The following is an 18105-nucleotide window of genomic DNA, read 5'->3' as shown; positions in this document are numbered from 1 at the left end:
ATCTTTATTAACATATTTGTGTAATACACTATATAATAATGTAATATTTGGCATGATTAGATAACGTTTAAAATATTAGCATTTTTCCCCTGTCAAAATCCAAATACCGTATTTTTCGGAGTATAAATCGCTCCGGAGTATAAGTCGCACCGGCCAAAAATGCATAATAAAGAAGGGGAAAAAAACATATATAAGTCGCACTGGAGTATAAGTCGCATTTTTGGGGGAAATGTATTTGATAAAAGCCAACACCAAGAATAGACATTTGTAAGGCAATTTAAAATAAATAAAGAATAGTGAACAACAGGCTGAATAAGTGTACGTTATATGAGGCATAAATAACCAACTGGTATGTTAACGTAACATATTATGGTAAGAGTCATTCAAATAACTATAACATATAGAACATGCTATACGTTTACCAAACAATCTGTCACTCCTAATCGCTAAATCCCAAGAAATCTTATACGTCTAGTCCAGTGGTTCTTAACTTGGGTTCGATCGAACCCTAGGGATTCGGTGAGTCTGGAGGTCAAAACACACCCGACTCATCGTGTAAATAAAAACTTCTCCCTATCGGCGTATTACGGATACGGCAACAGCAGAAGTCAGACTGATTTGCAGGTGTGTAATTTGTTGTGAGTTTATGCACTGTGTTAGTTTTGTTCTTTGAACAAGGTGATGTTCATGCACGCTTCATTTTGTGCACCAGTAAAAAAACATGGTAACACTTTAGTATGGGGAACATATTCACCATTAATTAGTTGCTTATTAAAATGCAAATTAGTAACATATTGGCTCTTAACTAGTCATTATTAAGTGCTTATTAATGCCTTATTTGGCATGGCCTTATTTTAACCCTAACCCTAACCAAATAACTCTAAATTCTAGTGTCCAAATAATTCTAAATTAAGTCTTTGTTACTTAGAATATGTTCTCCATACTAAAGTGTTACCAAAAACAAAAAACGTTGTCTTGAATTTGAAAAAAAAAAAAACATTTTTTTTTCACTAAAGGGTTCGGTGAATGCGCATATGAAACTGGTGGGGTTCGGTACCTCCAACAAGGTTAAGAACCACTGGTCTAGTCTCTTACGTGAATGAGCTAAATGATATTATTTGATATTTTACGCTAATGTGTTAATCATTTCACACATAAGTTGCTCCTGAGTATAAGCCGCACCCCCGGCCAAACTATGAAAAATACTGCGACTTATAGTCCGAAAAATACGGTAAGTATTTTATTAACACACTTTCCCAGGCTTTTGCAGGCCCCATAAAATGATGTGGTGGGCCAGATCTGGCCCCCGGGCCTTGAGTTTGACACACGTGTAATAAAGTAATATTTATTTAAATGATTCTGATCTAGATGTTATCATATAAAGTTATTTAAAAAAAACGATATTAACGAGACAGATTGTTGAAGGGCTCTCACAATTGATTAACGTGGACCCCGACTTAAACAAGTTGAAAAACTTATTGGGGTGTTACCATTTAGTGGTCAATTGTACGGAATATGTACTGTACTGTGCAATCTACTAATACAAGTTTCAATCAATCAATCAATCAATCAGAAAGGAGCGGTCCTTCACAGTGAGCAAATGTTTACCTCCACTTGTTTGAGGAGCTGTGCAGTGTTGTGAGCGCTCCTGTCGCCTCCATATTGCTGCAAGGCGAGAAGAAGCGACTTTAAACATGTCGTCACGTCCATTCCCAACAACTTCGCCCACCTATGTCGCTATTAATACGTTAAACGTGTCTCAAATGGCCGACGTCAAAGTAAAAAATAAGGTAAAAAAATAAGTCCGTTCAATGTCACATGGGGTGTTTAAAACTCCCGGCGCTATTCGACGACGAGCCCAAATAAAAACAAGAAATATTTATTACAGTTTGCTAGTTTTTCACTGCTTTTGAAAATGCATCTACTTCCGGCAACACGGCGGCGACTTCCTCCCGCGCAGTTTTAAACGGAAAAATGGAACAAACCAAGTCAGAGGGGAAGAGGGGTCAACGGTTGTCGTAATATGTGCTAGTTGACTAAAGGGTCCATAACTGTTAGTTTTAGGACAGTATAGCCATATTTATTTCATACAAAAGTAATATCCTATCTTTTAATCGGTTTTAAGGTGATAGTCATGAGTTTGTTTTATAATACTTGGATGAGTTAAAAAATGAGTTAACCCACTCCCCTTTTTAGATGGACTGAGCGAGGTGACGCCATAAAATGCACGCGCAATAAATGACACTTAAATTAAAATGTCAACTTTTGACCCATAAATAATAGTTTAAAAGATATACTTTATGATTTGTGACTTTAACTTTAGACCTTATTGAGAAAACACGCGTGGAAAAACCGTCTTCCGGTCTGTTCCGCTAAGACGTCTGGGTAATGGAGTTACACAACAATGACCACCACATCGTTAAAAAGTCAATAACATCGTAAAGCATGACGTTGTTTTTATTACCCCACCTTCAAATTATATTAATTTCAATTTCGAGCAAGGACGTCAAGAATATTACCAACTGAAAGTGAAACTATCAACACCGGGGTACGTTTAGTAAGCAGTAATGTTGACATACAACTTATTCGGATTTATTGTGGAGCGCATGTGTTGGGTTCCTGTTTTGTTTTGTTTCATAAAAAACTTTATTTATAAACATACATGGCACTACAGTTTTCAAAAACAGTGCCGATGCAGAATTAAGAGATTTCAATTAGTTTTAATAGCAAGTATGTTAAAGTTAAAGTACCCATGATTGTCACACACACACACTAGGTGTGGCGAAATTATTCTGTGCACTTGACCCATCCCCCTTGATCCCCCCCTGGGAGGTGAGGGGAGCAGTGAGCAGCAGCGGTGGCCACGTCCGGGAATCATTTTTGGTGATTTAACCCCCAATTCCAACCCTTGATGCTGAGTGCCAAGCAGGGAGGTAATGGGTCCCATTTTTATAGTCTTTGGTATGACTTGGCCGGGGTTTGAACTCACAACCTACCGATCTCAGGGCGGACACTCTAATGTTTGGGCTCCTGTCGATGTAAGATAACTCATATGTTGCCATGGGGGCGTGGCCATGTTGCTAAGCAAGAAATAAGAGCAAAACTTTGTCGTTTTTCTGTTCCGGGGAATCAATGCCAGCCAGGAGGAACAAAATTGGCATTTTGGGTTGGTATTTGTCAGTTTTCTAGAAATTAGTGAAGTGCAGGGAGGCGGACGTGCGGCCCGCTGGGGTTTTGGAACTCTTGTTGACGTTTCTGTCTTTGGCATGTATCCTCCTCACGTTCCCTGTCAGTGCATGGATGTGCGGCAAGGTGGTATCGCACCAAAACATGTTTTAAACAGAGTTAGTTAAAATTGATGAATTATTTAAACAAAAACATCCGCTTTGTGTTTCAGGTGGTTCAACATTATGAGCGTGCCGTCATTTTCAGGGTGGGTCGTGTCGTTACCAAACCAGCCAGAGGACCCGGTAGCATTTGTAGCTAAAGGGCAATATCCTATCATTCCGCTTGACCTTTGCCCTGCAGGCGTCTTCTGGTTCATCCCCTGGCTGGACATCACCCACAAAGTAGACCTGAGGATCATGTCAGGGGACGGCGTGGCGCAGTGGAAGAATGGCCGTGCGTGACCCGAGGGTCCCTGGTTCAATCCCCATCTAGTACCAACCTCGTCATGTCCGTTGTGTCCTGAGCAAGACACTTCACCCTTGCTCCTGATGGGTGCTGGTTAGCGCCTTGCATGGCAGCTCCCTCCATCAGTGTGTGAATGTGTGTGTGAATGGGTAAATGTGGAAGTAGTGTCAAAGCGCTTTGAGTACCTTGAAGGTAGAAAAGCACTATACAAGTACAACCCATTTATCATTTATTATTTATTTATTCTCTTTGTGTTTCTTCCCCGCCTTGTTGATTGGGTCTTGTGTCCCCCTTGTCAGCAGCAAACCTTTGTTCCCGCGTGACGAGCTGTGTGTCTCGTCTCCCTGTGTTCCCCTCTTGTTCTCTGGCTGCCCCATTTGGATCTCGACCTCCCCTCGACCTCACGTCTGTCTCACGGATCTCCGAGCTTGTGTTGCCCCCCCTTGGACTTCTGCACCTTTCGCTCAACACTCCCGGTAACACTCTCCAGTTAATTCACACACATTTTGGATTAGTACACACACTTCATTTATTATTTATATATACCGTATTTTTCGGAGTATAAGTCGCACCGGCCGAAAATGCATAATAATGAAGGGAAAAAAACATATAAGTCGCACTGGAGTATAAGTCGCATTTTTGGGGGAAATGTATTTGATAAAAGCCAACAGCAAGAATAGACATTTGAAAGGCAATTTAAAATAAGTAAAGAATAGTGAACAACAGGCTGAATAAGTGTACGTTATATGAGGCATAAATAACCAACTGGTATGTTAACGTAACATATTATGGTAAGAGTCATTCAAATAACTATAACATATAGAACATGCTATACGTTTACCAAACAATCTGTCACTCCTAATCGCTAAATCCCATGAAATCTTATACGTCTAGTCTCTTACGTGAATGAGCTAAATAATATTATTTGATATTTGACGGTAATTTCACACATAAGTCACACAAAAAAACTACGACTTATAGTCCGAAAAATACGGTATAGTGTAAATATATAAATAAATAGAGCTTATACGACGTCACTCCTGTCTGTGCCGTCTGCCTCCTGTACACATAATAGTTTCTTGCCTTTATTTTGAAAAGGACCAGTTTTTTTAAGCGTGTCAGTCGTCAATAAAGCTTCCGTTCAAAACAAGCTCAGACGTGGCTCCTGTGTTCTAATCTTCCACGCTGCTCTGCCATCTTTGCCAAGTCATGTGACTGGAGGGGGGGCGTGGCTTGCACAAATAAGCTCTTAGGCAGAACATTGTGACCCTTCACTGACCAGTTACCTGGCTCTCCACAAGTTTTGCACAAACGCGTCAATCATCAGGAAGAGCTGAAGACTGTTGACTTCCTGGTGCCGTGCGTGCAAACGCTTTGATGAAGTCACAGCAGGCGGCGGGCTAAATTACATGTGTCGCTGCCGGTTCCAGAAGGGCGAGGCCGCGTTTGGAAGCTATTAATAACCCTCACAGCCACTAATCAGGACCACCAGGCCCGTTCTCCTGAGTCCTACTTCCCTATCAGGACTCCAGTTTGGCACTTTTGTGGCCCCACAAGCCACAAAACCCTGGCGTGTCATACCTACATCTACCACCTGGGGCGTGCAGGGCCTCGGGGTGCAAGTGGCTGCCTTCCACTGGGACTTCCCAAGTTAGCTCCTCCCACAAGGATCCTGCCTTGCCTCCCGCCCGGCGCCGCTCGCCGTCACTCCCTGGGAGACTCTGAAGGATGCTGTCCTGCAGACACTTGGGTCTGCTGGCACTCCTGGCGCTCGGCCAAGGTAAGACGCGCCAAGATGACACTTCTCAACTCCTCATCCTCGCTAAAAACACGCAAGATATTATCAGAATGACGTCACAATGTATAGTGTCCCGCCCTCCTGCGTTGATTGACAGCGGTAATCACCTCTCAGGTTGAGGGCGGAGTCCGAGGAGACGGCATGCGGTGTTTTTTATAGCAGTCTGATCCGATTGAGGGCAGTGTCGTAACCGAGGTCCTCCTGTGTCCCATTGAACGTACTTTGCACTGGAACTTTGCCTTTTTGTTCCTTCGTTAGCATATCCACATGTGGAGGAAAACAAGTTTTAAAAAATTCAGTATTATTCAGTCCCCATAGGAATTTCAAAATAATATAACTGTGTGAAGTTGGGTCCTCCCTGAAAAATTGTCCAAATCTTCCCAAACTTGTTCCAATCGTTTGTGCTGAAAAATGTTTTTGTTTGTGCCATTATACAGTTTTTAGGTTATTCCCAAAGTAAATTTTCAGATTAGTGACGCCCTAACTAGTATTTTTTTAAGTTATTAACATTTTAAGATTTATAACCAGCCCCAAATGGAGGAGTTCAAGTACCTGGGAGTCTTGTTCACGAGTGAGGGAAGAGTGGATGGTGAGATCGACAGGCGGATCGGTGCGGCGTCTTCAGTAATGTGGACGCTGTGTCGATCCGTTGTGGTGAAGAAGGAGCTGAGCCGGAAGGCAAAGCTCTCAATTTACCGGTCGATCTACGTTCCCATCCTCACCTATGGTCATGAGCTTTGGGTTATGACTGAAAGGACAAGATCACGGGTACAAGCGGCCGAAATGAGTTTCCTCCGCCGGGTGGCGGGGCTCTCCCTTATAGATAGGGTGAGAAGCTCTGCCATCCGGGGGGAGCTCAAAGTAAAGCCGCTGCTCCTCCACATGGAGAGGAGCCAGATGAGGTGGTTCAGGCATCCGGTCAGGATGTCACCCCAACGCCTCCCTAGGGAGGTGTTTAGGGCACATCCAACCGGTAGAAGGCTACGGGGAAGACCCAGGACACTTTGGGAAGACTGTCTCCCGGCTGGCCTGGGAACGCCTCGGGATTCCCCCGAGAAGAGCTGGACGAAGTGGCTGGGGAGAGGAAAGTCTGGGCTTCCCTGCTTAGGCTGCTGCCCCCGCCACCCGACCTCGGATGAGCGGAAGAAGATGGATGGATGGATGGATGGATGGATAACCAGCCCCTCCACCTTGTCAAAACCTCCCCAAACAATTCCCAGTCGTTTGTGCTGCAACCATTTTTGGTCAAACTATTGTAATATTTGTTGTTTTTATATTTGTACTATCAACACTAAATTGGCCCTAGTGTGTGAATGTGAGTGTGAATGTTGTCTATCTGTGTTGGCCTTGCGATGAGGTGGCGACTTGTCCAGGGTGTACCCCGCCTTCCGCCCGATTGTAGCTGAGATAGGCTCCAGCGCCCCCCGCCACCCCGAAGGGAACAAGCGGTAGAAAATGGATGGATGGATATTGTATTATATCGTAATTAACGTGGTATTAATCACAACTAGACCCTCAACTGTGTCAAAATCTCCAAAAACTTGTGCCAATTATTTGCGTTGTAAACATTTTGGTTTGTGCTATTACGGTTTAAGTTAACATTTTATGTTTTTTATGTTAACGTGTTATTATTCAAAACCATGCCTAAATCCCACCAAACTTGTCCCCATCGATTGTGTTGCAAACATGTTTTGTCTATTATAGATTTGAACATTTTATAGTTTTATGTTATTGTGTGATTAATTAATCATATCGAGACCCCATGCATGTCCAAATGTTCCCAAACTTGTCGCATTCGTTTGTGCCGCCTAAATCTTTGGTCTAACTCAGGGGCCCCGCAGGGAGACTGAATTAATTTTAATTGTCTGACAATTTTGACGCTGTCAATATCTAGTGGCCAACATAGGTAGTACAATTTAATTATACTCTGAACGGAAGTATGCACAGCCTTTACTTATATGACCCAATGCAAACAACCTTCCCCAGGCATGTTGCAAAAAAAAAAAAAGTCCAACTAACACAAAATGTAAACAGACATGGTCTCACATAACACAACCTGCTCACGGAACTTTGTGGACATTATTATCCTTTCTGTCTTGCCTCTGGTGAGGGCGGTCGCATTGTTTGCGCTCCATTCTTCTCCCTGCTTGCTCTCTTTGTTTTGTCTTGTCTACACTTTTTTGAAGCCTCTTTCTTTGTGCTGTCCTCCAAATCTAAACATCAGACATGGACGAATAGAACAGACAAGCGATTGTAATGTCTGCTCGCGGAAAAACAAAAATCCTAATCTACGATTTGACTCCCTTGAATGGCCTTGACGCTGCAACAACAGGAGCAGGCTGTTCTGGCAACATCCCCCGAGGACCCCTCAATGATGGACGCTTTTGAGCTCCCTCCCTCCTCAACGACACCTGGAGTCAAACTTTTGGTTGCATGCAGAACAGCCCCAGGCCTATGGACACTACCTCAACACACCTAAGACAATGGGCGCGCGCACACACACGCACACACACACACACACACACACACACACACACACACACACACACACACACACACACACACACACACACACACACACACACACACACACACACACACACACACACACACCTTCCCGACCGCTTGATTCCCCTTCAGGGTGATGGACAGCTGGCAGCGCTTCATAGCAGCAGTCGAGTTCAGTGATGCATTTGCATCACTGAACTCTGCTAAGCAATGTGGTCTACAGACAACACACAAAGACAAATATATGTTTCAAAGGGCCAATTTGTTTCAGGCCAGAACAAATTGACAAAACTATTTTAAATAGCTGCAACATAACATACATAAGTAACAAACAGCATAACAACATAGCTGTAAACCAAGGAAGGCACACACTACATACACAAAGCCTAACCAGGTGTTTCTTTCTCTCAAGGAATTCTGAAATAAAATAATGTCTGAAGCCCAGAAAACTCTACACATTTCCCCAGGTTTAGTTTAGAGATAAGGAAAGATTGGCCTGGCCCACTAGCATCCCTCTTTATGTTTGTGAACTTTATAGTCTATACATTTAGAGTGATGTGACAATCAAACACTCTAGAAGTCTAAAATGAAAGAGTATATAAGAGAATTGACAGAGTGTGTACTTTCAGTGCTGCAATGGCTCTATCAATGTTGTCCTGGCTAGCAGTGCCTCGTTAAAATCCAGCCGCTGTTGCTTAGGAGGTGAAGTGTGTCTCTCTTTACTAGCTTCGTCGAAGCATGTTGCTTTTGTAGATGTTTCAGCAGATTTGAATTGCTAGGATAGGATCTTTGATCCAAGACACAACTTACATTTAACTAAAATGTTCTTTTCTTTGTGCTCGACAAAAGAAAAGTAGTGAGAATATCTCCATGTTAAGAAACTCGGCTTCGGGCTTCGCCATGTCTTGTTAGTAAACACAGACACGCCCCCTCCCACACACACACATACACACACACAAAGCGCGCCTCATCTCTGTCGCCTCTTCTGCAGCTCTCCAATAAAACACACTCTGATCTTCTCCGTTTCTAGCCGATACTACATAAAAAAATAACGTAAAATAACGCAGCAACGCATCATGTAGTAACGGTAACTGAGTTACTGAATATAAAAAATAACGCGTTAGATTACTAGTTACCGCCGAAAGCAACGGCGTTACAGTAACGCGTTACTTTGTAATGCATTAGTCCCAACACTGGTTATAATGAATTGAAACAGAGTAATTTGACAATTAGCTTTGAGTATGTGCTTTTTCTGCCATAGTGTCTACTTTTAGTTATGTTCGGTATAAAAGGAGTAAAACATCAAGACTATTTGTTTTTGAATTTTTGTTGAAATTCCTGGTCTAGGCTGGGAGGACGCGGGCGACCACTGCGACAACTTCACCGACCTGAACCTGTCCCACTGCTTCATGGGCACCAGCTTGTACGTGCGCCTGCTCCTCTACACGCGCTCCAACCTGGGCTGCGGCCGCGAGCTCCACCACCACCTCTTCCCCTCGCAGCCGCTCTTCAACCTCTCCCGCCCCACCGCCTTCGTCATCCACGGCTACCGCCCCACCGGGGCGCCGCCCATCTGGATCGACCACCTCGTGCGCCTGCTGGTCGAGCAGGAGGACATGAACGTGATCGTGGTGGACTGGAACCGGGGGGCCGCCAACCTCAACTACATAGCCGCCGTGGCCTACACCAGGGACGCGGCCTCCAACCTGACAGGGTTCATCAGGAACATGCAGGTGCGTGCTGACTTGTCAGCGAGGGGGAGCTCGTAGGAGTAAAGACGAAATGTGTCCTCAGGAGGAAGGAGCCTCGCTGAGCTCACTTCACCTCATCGGGGTCAGTTTGGGGGCTCACCTGGCCGGCTATGTTGGCGCCAACCTGAAGGGAAAGATTGGACGGATCACAGGTAACAAAAAAAGAAAAAAAGAAATCGACCAGAAATAATCCACCTGATCAGTGGAGTGTAAGAAAACACTCTGACGAAAATCAGTATTACTCCTCCAGCTGTGCTTTCTGTTTAAGTCCAGACTTCCTGTTTTATTGTTGACAGCTGGCCACAGGTTCATTTGATTTTTTTTAAATAAATATTAAATATTCATATTGTTAAATAAATATTTAAAACATAAAATAATTAAATTAAAAAATACATGTTTCATGAAAAAAATGTAACTAATAATAAATCATGAAATAATAAAACATGAAATAATTTAATCGTGAAATATGTGGTTCATCAAAATAAATAAATAGGGAAAGAAACAATTAAATCATGAATTAAATGGTTCATCAAAATAATTACATATATAATTATATTGTCAAAGAATTACTTAAAAGATAAAATAATTCAATGGTAAAATAAATGTTACATGAAAATAATTAATCTAATAATTAACAATTAAATCATAAAATAATAAAACATGAAATAATTTAATCATGAAATATGTGGTTCATCAAAATAAATAAATAGTGAAATAGTGAAAAAAATAATGAGATCATGAATTAAATGGTTCATGAAAATAATTTAATATATAATTATATTGTCAAAGAATTACTTAAAACAAACTAATTAAATAAAAAAATACATGTTTCATGAAAATAATTAAACTAATGATTAAACCATGAAATAATAAAACATGAAATAATTTAATCGTGAAATATGTGGTTCATCAAAATAAATAAATAGTGAAAAAAAATTATTAAATTATGAATTAAATGGTTCATGAAAATAATTAAATATATAATTATATTGTCAAATAATAACTTAAAAGATAAAATAATTCAATGGTAAAATAAATGTTTCATGAAAATAATTAATCTAATTAACAATTAAATAATAAAACATGAAATAATTTAATCATGAAATATGTGGTTCATCAAAATAAATAGTGAAAAAAATAATTAAATCATGAATTAAATGGTTCATCAAAATAATTAAATATATAATTATATTGTCGAACAATTAAAAGATAGAATAATTCAATCGTAAAATAAATGTTTCATGAAAATAATTAATCTAATAATTAACAATTAAATCATAAAATAATAAAACATGAAATAATTTAATCGTGAAATTTGCGGTTCATGAAAATAATTGAACTAATAATTAACAATTCAAACATAAAATAATAAAACATGAAATAATTCAATAGTGGAATATGTGGTTCATCAAAATAGTGAATACAATTATTAAATCATGAATTAAATGGTTCATGAAAATAATAAAATATATCATTAAATTGCAAAATAATTAAAACATGAAATAATGAAATACATGTTCATGAAAACAGTTAAGTATATCATTAAATTGTAAAAAAAAATCAATAAATAATCAATCATATTTGGAACTAATTATTTACATAGTGAAATAAATCAGTTAAAAATAAATGAATGGCACATTGATTTATTTAATTCCAATTTTTATCAATGAGTGACCCATTTAAGTAATTATTTAAAGATGTATCTATTTCATTCTGACCCTTTAAACTCACGTGACAAACGTTAGAATAATTGAATAGTTTGCATTGTTGTCATGCTAACAGCTGTCAGTGTATTAAATGTGCTACTCGTTTAGTGAAAAGCATTAACTCGTAATTTTGGAAGTAACTTGCGCCAACTCTGTAGGATTATCTCCTCTGTTTGTGGTCCAGGTTTGGACCCGGCAGGGCCCCTCTTCAACAGCGCCACCCCAGACGACAGGCTGGACCCCTCGGACGCCATGTTTGTTGACGTGCTGCACACCGACATGAACTGTGAGTTGTGAACGCACATCTGTTAGCACATGCTAATCACACACAACGAGGGGTGTTCCGATCTTTCTCTTCCGATACGATATTGGAGCCTTGGCTATTGACCGATACCGATGTTAATATGATACAATATCAGCCCAAATCCTCGTGCATCATTTTATTTTGTCGTGTGGAATGTTCTAAAAAAGAATGAAAATACTATTAATACCTATAATAATAATTAGAGAGGTCCGATAGTATCGGCCGATAAATGCTTTAAAATGTAATATCGAAAATTATCGGTATCGGTTTCAAAAAGTCAAATGTATGACTTTTTTAAAACGCCGCTGTGTACACTGACGTACAGAGAAGAACAGAGCGCCAATAAACCTTAAAGGCACTGCCTTTGCGTGCTGGCCCAGTCACATAATATCTACGGCTTCTCACACACATTGCATTCACTTGGTCAACATCCATACAGGTCACACTGAGGGTGGCCGTATAAACAACTTTAACACTGTTACAAATATGCGTCACACTGTGAACCCACACCAAACAAGAATGACAAACACATTTCAGGAGAACATCCGCACCGTAACACAACATAAACACAACAGAACAAATACCCAGAACCCCTTGCAGCACTAACTACCATGAATTGATTAACGTGGACCCCGACTTAAACAAGTTGAAAAACGTATTCGGGTGTTACCATTTAGTGGTCAATTGTACAGAATATGTACTGTACTGTGCAATCTACTAATAAAAGTCTCAATCAATCAATCAACTCTTCCGGGACGCTACAATATACACCCCCCGATATCCCCTACGAAACCCCCCCCCCCCAACCCGGCCCACCTCAACCTCCTCATGCTCTCTCAGGGAAAGCATGTCCCAAATTCCAAGCTGCTGTTTTGAGGCATGTTAAAAAAAAGAATGCACTTTGTGACTTCAATAATAAATATGGCAGTGCCATGTTGGCATTTTTTTTCCATAACTTGAGTGGATTTATTTTGGAAAACCTTGTTACATTGTTTAATGCATCCAGCGGGGCACCACAACAAAATTAGGCATAATAATGTGTTAATTCCACGACAGTATTTATTGGTATCGGTTGATATCGGAATCGGTAATTAAGAGTTGGACAATATCGGCAAAAAAGCCATTATCGGACATCTCTACTAATAATGGTAGGTGTGAAAAGCATAAACCAGATTTATGCTTTTGAAGTTGAATGATGCGGACACATTCGTTACTGGATACTTTCTAATACACTTCTGCCTTGGAGACTTTGTATGTGTGAGTAATATGCAACAATAATATTTGATACTTGTTTATATTGACAAATGTCCTGCAATATTGTTCAATAGAGGACACTTAATACGTACGTCTAGCTTGTGTGCTTAGCTGTTGTGTAGCTGCAAGTAGCCTATACCCTTCTATCGTCACCTTTTGTAAATGACTTGACTAAAATGACTGGAGGAAATTTAGATATTAACTTGCTGTGCAGCTTTGCAGAAATAAACACGCTGCAGGACTGCTTGTATTGGATATTTGACATGCAAGCTGATATCATTCGATACTTGCTCGGATCAGACACCCCTACATAGACAACACTGTTCAGTGTGATTATTTACACACACTCTAATTCATGTGATGCAGCTTTCGGCCTAAGAGGCGCTCACGGTCACATCGACTTCTACGCTAACGGTGGCGCAGATCAACCAGGATGCCCCAAAACCATATTTGCAGGTAAACACTGGCACACTAATTCTTGTTTGGTGTTGACGGAAGCGTGAACCTTCTTCTCCACCCGACAGGAAAGTCTTACTTCGTGTGCGACCACCAGCGTTCTATGCTTTTGTACCTGTGCGCACTCAACCACACCTGCAGCCTGACCGCCTACCCGTGCTCGTCCTATGCCGACTTCCTGGACGGGCGCTGCATGCAGTGCGAGGCCTTTAGGCCCGCCCCCTGCCCCCAGCTCGGTGAGGCCTTGACCGGAAGTATAATCCCAATCAGAATTAGAAGTACTTTATTAATCCCCGAGGGGAAATTAAGAAATGCTTAGTTTCGTACCTTATGGGTTGATCCTTTCCCTCAGGTTATGACATCAGCCAATGGCGAGAAAGCCTCCTGCGTTTGGGGCAGACCAAAGTCTTCTTCAGCACCACGGCCACCCTTCCCTATAGGAGTGAGTCACATGACCTCGACTTGAACTCATATTAAAGTGTCTTTTAAATATAGTTTGTGTTCTACATGTGTGCCAGAGCTCAACTACAGGGTGGACATGGTGACATGGAACCAGTACCTCCGTTGGGGGGTGGTGTACATCCGCCTCCACAGTGGCAGGACCTTCTCGGAGGCCCGGATAGACCAGTGAGTCTCCATTTTGGAATTATCTCCATTTCCTTCTTCTCTCCAGGACTAATGAATGTATCCCAGTTAAATATGGAGAGAAATGTGTCTATTTATGCAACCAAACAAAAAATGTACTTTCAACTCCAAAAAATATTTACAAATGGATTTGAAATGACATTTTTTATCCATTTTCAAACAAAAAAAAAGTAAGGTTGAAAATTATTTTTTTTATTTATATATATATATATTTTTTTTTTTTATTTTTTTTTTAATTTAAATATATATACATACACATATATACAAACATATACATATTTACATACATATACATGCATATGCATATACATACATACATATGCATATATATATATATATACATACATATGCATATACGTGTATATATATATACATACATATGCATATACGTGTATATATATATATATACATACATATGCATATATATACATACATATGCATTTAAAAAAAAATATGTATACATACATATATACATATACATACATATGCATATACGTATATATATATATATATATATACATACATATGCATATATACATACACATACATATATACCTACATATGCATATATATACATATGCATATATATATACATACATATGCATATATATACACGCACACACACATATATATATATATATACACACACGTTTTTTGGTTAAATTTTTTTTATTTTAGTTATAAAATGTTTATGTTGGTTAACATTTTTAATTTTGGTTGAAAATTGTTCGCTATACTTATCTTTTTTTATGGTGGCTATTCGTTTTTGGCTGAAAATCTTTTTTTGTTTGCAAATTGTTAGGTTTACAAATAGTTTTTTATGGTTGCAAATAGTGTTTTTTTGGTTACAAATTGTTTTTGGTTGCAAACTGTTTTTGGTTGCAAATTGCTTTTTGGATTGCAAATCGTTTTTTGAATTGCAAATCGTTTGAGTTGCAAGTCTTTTTTGATCATAAATCATTTTTGGTGCAAATCATTTTAATGGTTATCAATAACTTTTTTGGTTAAAAAACTTTTTTGGTTGCTACTCTTTAGTTGCCCATTTTTTGGCAGCAAATCGTTTTTGACAAAAAAATATTTTCAGGGTTAAAAATCTAATTTGTTGTTTGAAAACATGTCTTTTGGGTTGCAAATGGTTTATTGAAATTATCTTTTTTATGGTTATAAATCTTTTTTTTGGTTGCAAATTGTTATTTTTGTTTACAAATCGTTTTTCTCACAAATCACTTTTTGTTGCAAATCATTTTGCACCTTCAACTTTCGTTTGAAAACAATTTTTTGGGTTGCAAATTTTTTTTTATGGGTTGCATAAAAAGACTTAAGGAACATAACGTAAATGTTGTCATCTTAACAGAAGTGCTGACACTTTTAACTGACATCCCTCCTCCCTCGCCAGTCAGCTCCTGCGCTTCGAGCAGTACACGTCCACGCGTCTCCTGGCCCAGTTCGACGAGGACCTGCCGCACGTGCACAAGATCTCCCTGCGCATCAACACCGGCAACGTGATCGGCCCGCGCTACAAAATCAGACTGCTGCGGATACGACTGACGCCGCTGGAGCACCCGGAAAGGTCGGCACGGCACAGTGTCACTCTTTTATTGTGAAAGGCGGCCAAATGTGAAGCTCACGTTTCGGGTTTTCCTTTAGGCCGCTGATGTGTCGCTTTGACATTATCATGGAGGAGAACACGGAGGTGGCGTTCAGGCCGTTGTCATGCGACTCCCGCCTCTAACTGCACGCCCCTGGCTGCCTTGCCATCCCTCACGAGAGACTTCTATGGAAACAGGAAGTCACGTCACATTGTGGATCACATCAGTGGACCAAACAATCTACACAGTAGGGCTGGGCGATACGGCTGTAAAACAGAATCACGCTATCAGTCAATAATTTATATTTTTAGGACCTATCAAAATTAAGGACCAGGGATATATAAAATGTAAATATTTGTATTTAAAATGTAACTTCCTGCTATTAAGGCAGAAAGAAAATGTCAACACAAGCATGGAAAACAATTTAAACAACATTCTAAAATTACACAGAACACTTAATAACCTCCTAAAACGAAGGTGCAAAAATAAGGAATATGTAAGAAATGCCGAAAGGGGAACATCAACTTTTTTATAATGTTGTCTATCATTCACAATCCTTATGCAAGACAAAAAGAAATAGGATTTTCTTTCTTTTATGCATTCTAACTAGTAAATAAATGCGATCGAAAGTCTGCTTACAATGGAGCCTATTAGAGTCGCCCTATTCTGCGTATAAAGCCCTTAAAAAGCATCTAAACACTTACATGAAGGTTTTATATACATGATGTAAGTATATATGTGATGCAACAGTCAAGCGGTAGAAAATGGATGGATGGATGGGTGGAAATAAGTATTTTCATCAATTTAAGCATACAGCGCATTTATAAAACGCATCACGTTCGCTTTTTTCCGACATCAATGATTATTACTCACTGCAGACCTCACAAAAGCCAACAAACATAAAACATCACTTACAGTGCAATGTCTGCTGTCATTAGATGCCGACTGCTAGTTCATATATTCCTGTTTAGATGAAGAATGACTCTTAATTCTTGCCTTAACTGGCTGTCAAAGTGTCTCAACTTGTCGGAATAAGTCTTCATCCTTGTACTATCCAGATGAGAAGCATGATTTATGATCTACAATAAACTTTCATAATCATGGCGCTGCTATAATAGTTGGTCTGCGTAAGCACTTATAATCACAATATCACTAATATTCAAGTCACAAACTGTTATTGAAGTATTGTTGGCGCTTTTTGGATGTTTGTTTATTGGCTCCATTGTAAGCTGACTTTTATTTACGAGTTAGAATGTACCGGTATTAAAAAAAATACATCCGCTGTCATGATCGTAAACAATTTACAGAATTACAAAAAAGTGCATTTCCACTTTAATAAAGTGTAACAATACAGTGCAAAGTGTGAAAATGTAAACATAGAAAAATCTGAGGGGAACTTTTTCTGCATGTTACGTGCCAAGAAGTTACAACTGTGCTCTAAGGTGGTGTGGGGACGAGCACCTTGCATCATTTACAGACCACATTGGTCTGACTACAACACGTTTAAAAAAAAAATCAAAAAACCACCCCACTGTCGAGGTGACTTCCTGCTTTATCCACAATTTATTCGCTCTCTGCAGCGCTCATTTTTAATTTCACTTCTCACTCCAAGCAAAGAATCCACCGAAAGACAAGATGGTGTGACCAAACTTTATAGTTGATACTGTTACCTGATTGGTGATCACTTCCTGCGTTACATGGTTACCAGAGAGCGAGTGCCTTCATTAATGCCACCAACATTGCTTCGCAACTTCCACTTTCTTCCGACGAAGGAAAAAAAAAAAGTTATCGATGCATTTTCTTACAGATATCCATTACGTGTCTATCATGATTTATATACCGTATTTTTCGGATTATAAGTCGCCGTTTTTTTCATAGTTTGGCCGGGGGTGCAACTTATACTCAGGAGCGATTTATGTGTGAAATTATTAACACGTTACCGTAAAATATCAAATAATATTATTTATCTCATTCACGTAAGAGGCTAGGCGTATATCAGCAATCGTCACACACACGTCAACCAATAAAAATTTGGCGGGGGATGCTACCTGCTACTACTTCCTACGACACGACACCGAGGCAGAAGATTTCATGGGATTTAGCGATTAGGAGTGACAGATTGTTTGGTAAACGTATAGCATGTTCTATATGTTATAGTTATTTGAATGACTCTTACCATAATATGTTACGTTAACATACCAGTTGGTTATTTATGCCTCATATAATGTACACTTATTCAGCCTGTTCACTATTCTTTATTTATTTTAAATTGCCTTTCAAATGTCTATTCTTGGTGTTGGATTTTATCAAATATATTTCCCAAAAAAATGCGACTTATACTCCATTGCGACATATGTTTTTTTCCTTCTTTATTATGCATTTTCGGCCGGTGCGACTTATACTTCGGAGCGACTTATACTCCATAAAATACGGTATATGGATATGGTTTTATCGCCCAGCC

General features: G+C 39.6%; 2 protein-coding genes across 2 annotated transcripts in view; one reads left to right on the top strand and one right to left on the bottom strand.

Moving 5' to 3' along the window:
- The window catches only part of cip2a (cellular inhibitor of PP2A), a 41086-nt gene extending 39157 nt beyond the window's left edge, over positions 1-1929 (bottom strand). Inside the window, exon 1 of the mRNA XM_061964957.1 lies at positions 1609-1929. Within this exon, the coding sequence (XP_061820941.1) occupies positions 1609-1710 (102 nt within the window). The 5' untranslated portion in view covers positions 1711-1929. The remainder of the gene's footprint in view (positions 1-1608) is intronic.
- A 3362-nt stretch (positions 1930-5291) lies between these two features.
- Positions 5292-15805, top strand: lipib (lipase, member Ib). The gene is made up of 10 exons (XM_061964958.1): positions 5292-5413; positions 9287-9672; positions 9734-9842; positions 11581-11682; positions 13321-13410; positions 13479-13646; positions 13763-13852; positions 13929-14037; positions 15452-15625; positions 15703-15805. Exons 1-10 carry the CDS (start codon positions 5362-5364, stop codon positions 15785-15787), a joined length of 1365 nt encoding a protein of 454 aa, XP_061820942.1. The 5' UTR covers positions 5292-5361; the 3' UTR covers positions 15788-15805.
- The last annotated feature ends 2300 nt before the right edge of the window (positions 15806-18105 follow it).

The sequence above is a fragment of the Nerophis lumbriciformis genome, linkage group LG07, assembly GCF_033978685.3.
Source record: "Nerophis lumbriciformis linkage group LG07, RoL_Nlum_v2.1, whole genome shotgun sequence".
NCBI lineage: Eukaryota > Metazoa > Chordata > Actinopteri > Syngnathiformes > Syngnathidae > Nerophis > Nerophis lumbriciformis.
This window is presented reverse-complemented; position numbering and strand designations above follow the sequence as displayed.

Bases quoted from the DNA above. Each gene is read 5' to 3' on its own strand.
- lipib (XM_061964958.1), top strand. From the start codon at position 5,362: ATGCTGTCCTGCAGACACTTGGGTCTGCTGGCACTCCTGGCGCTCGGC. The intron at 9,843-11,580 runs GTAACAAAAAAA...TTTGTGGTCCAG, and splicing joins AAAGATTGGACGGATCACAG to GTTTGGACCCGGCAGGGCCC. The intron at 13,647-13,762 runs GTGAGGCCTTGA...CCTTTCCCTCAG, and splicing joins CGCCCCCTGCCCCCAGCTCG to GTTATGACATCAGCCAATGG.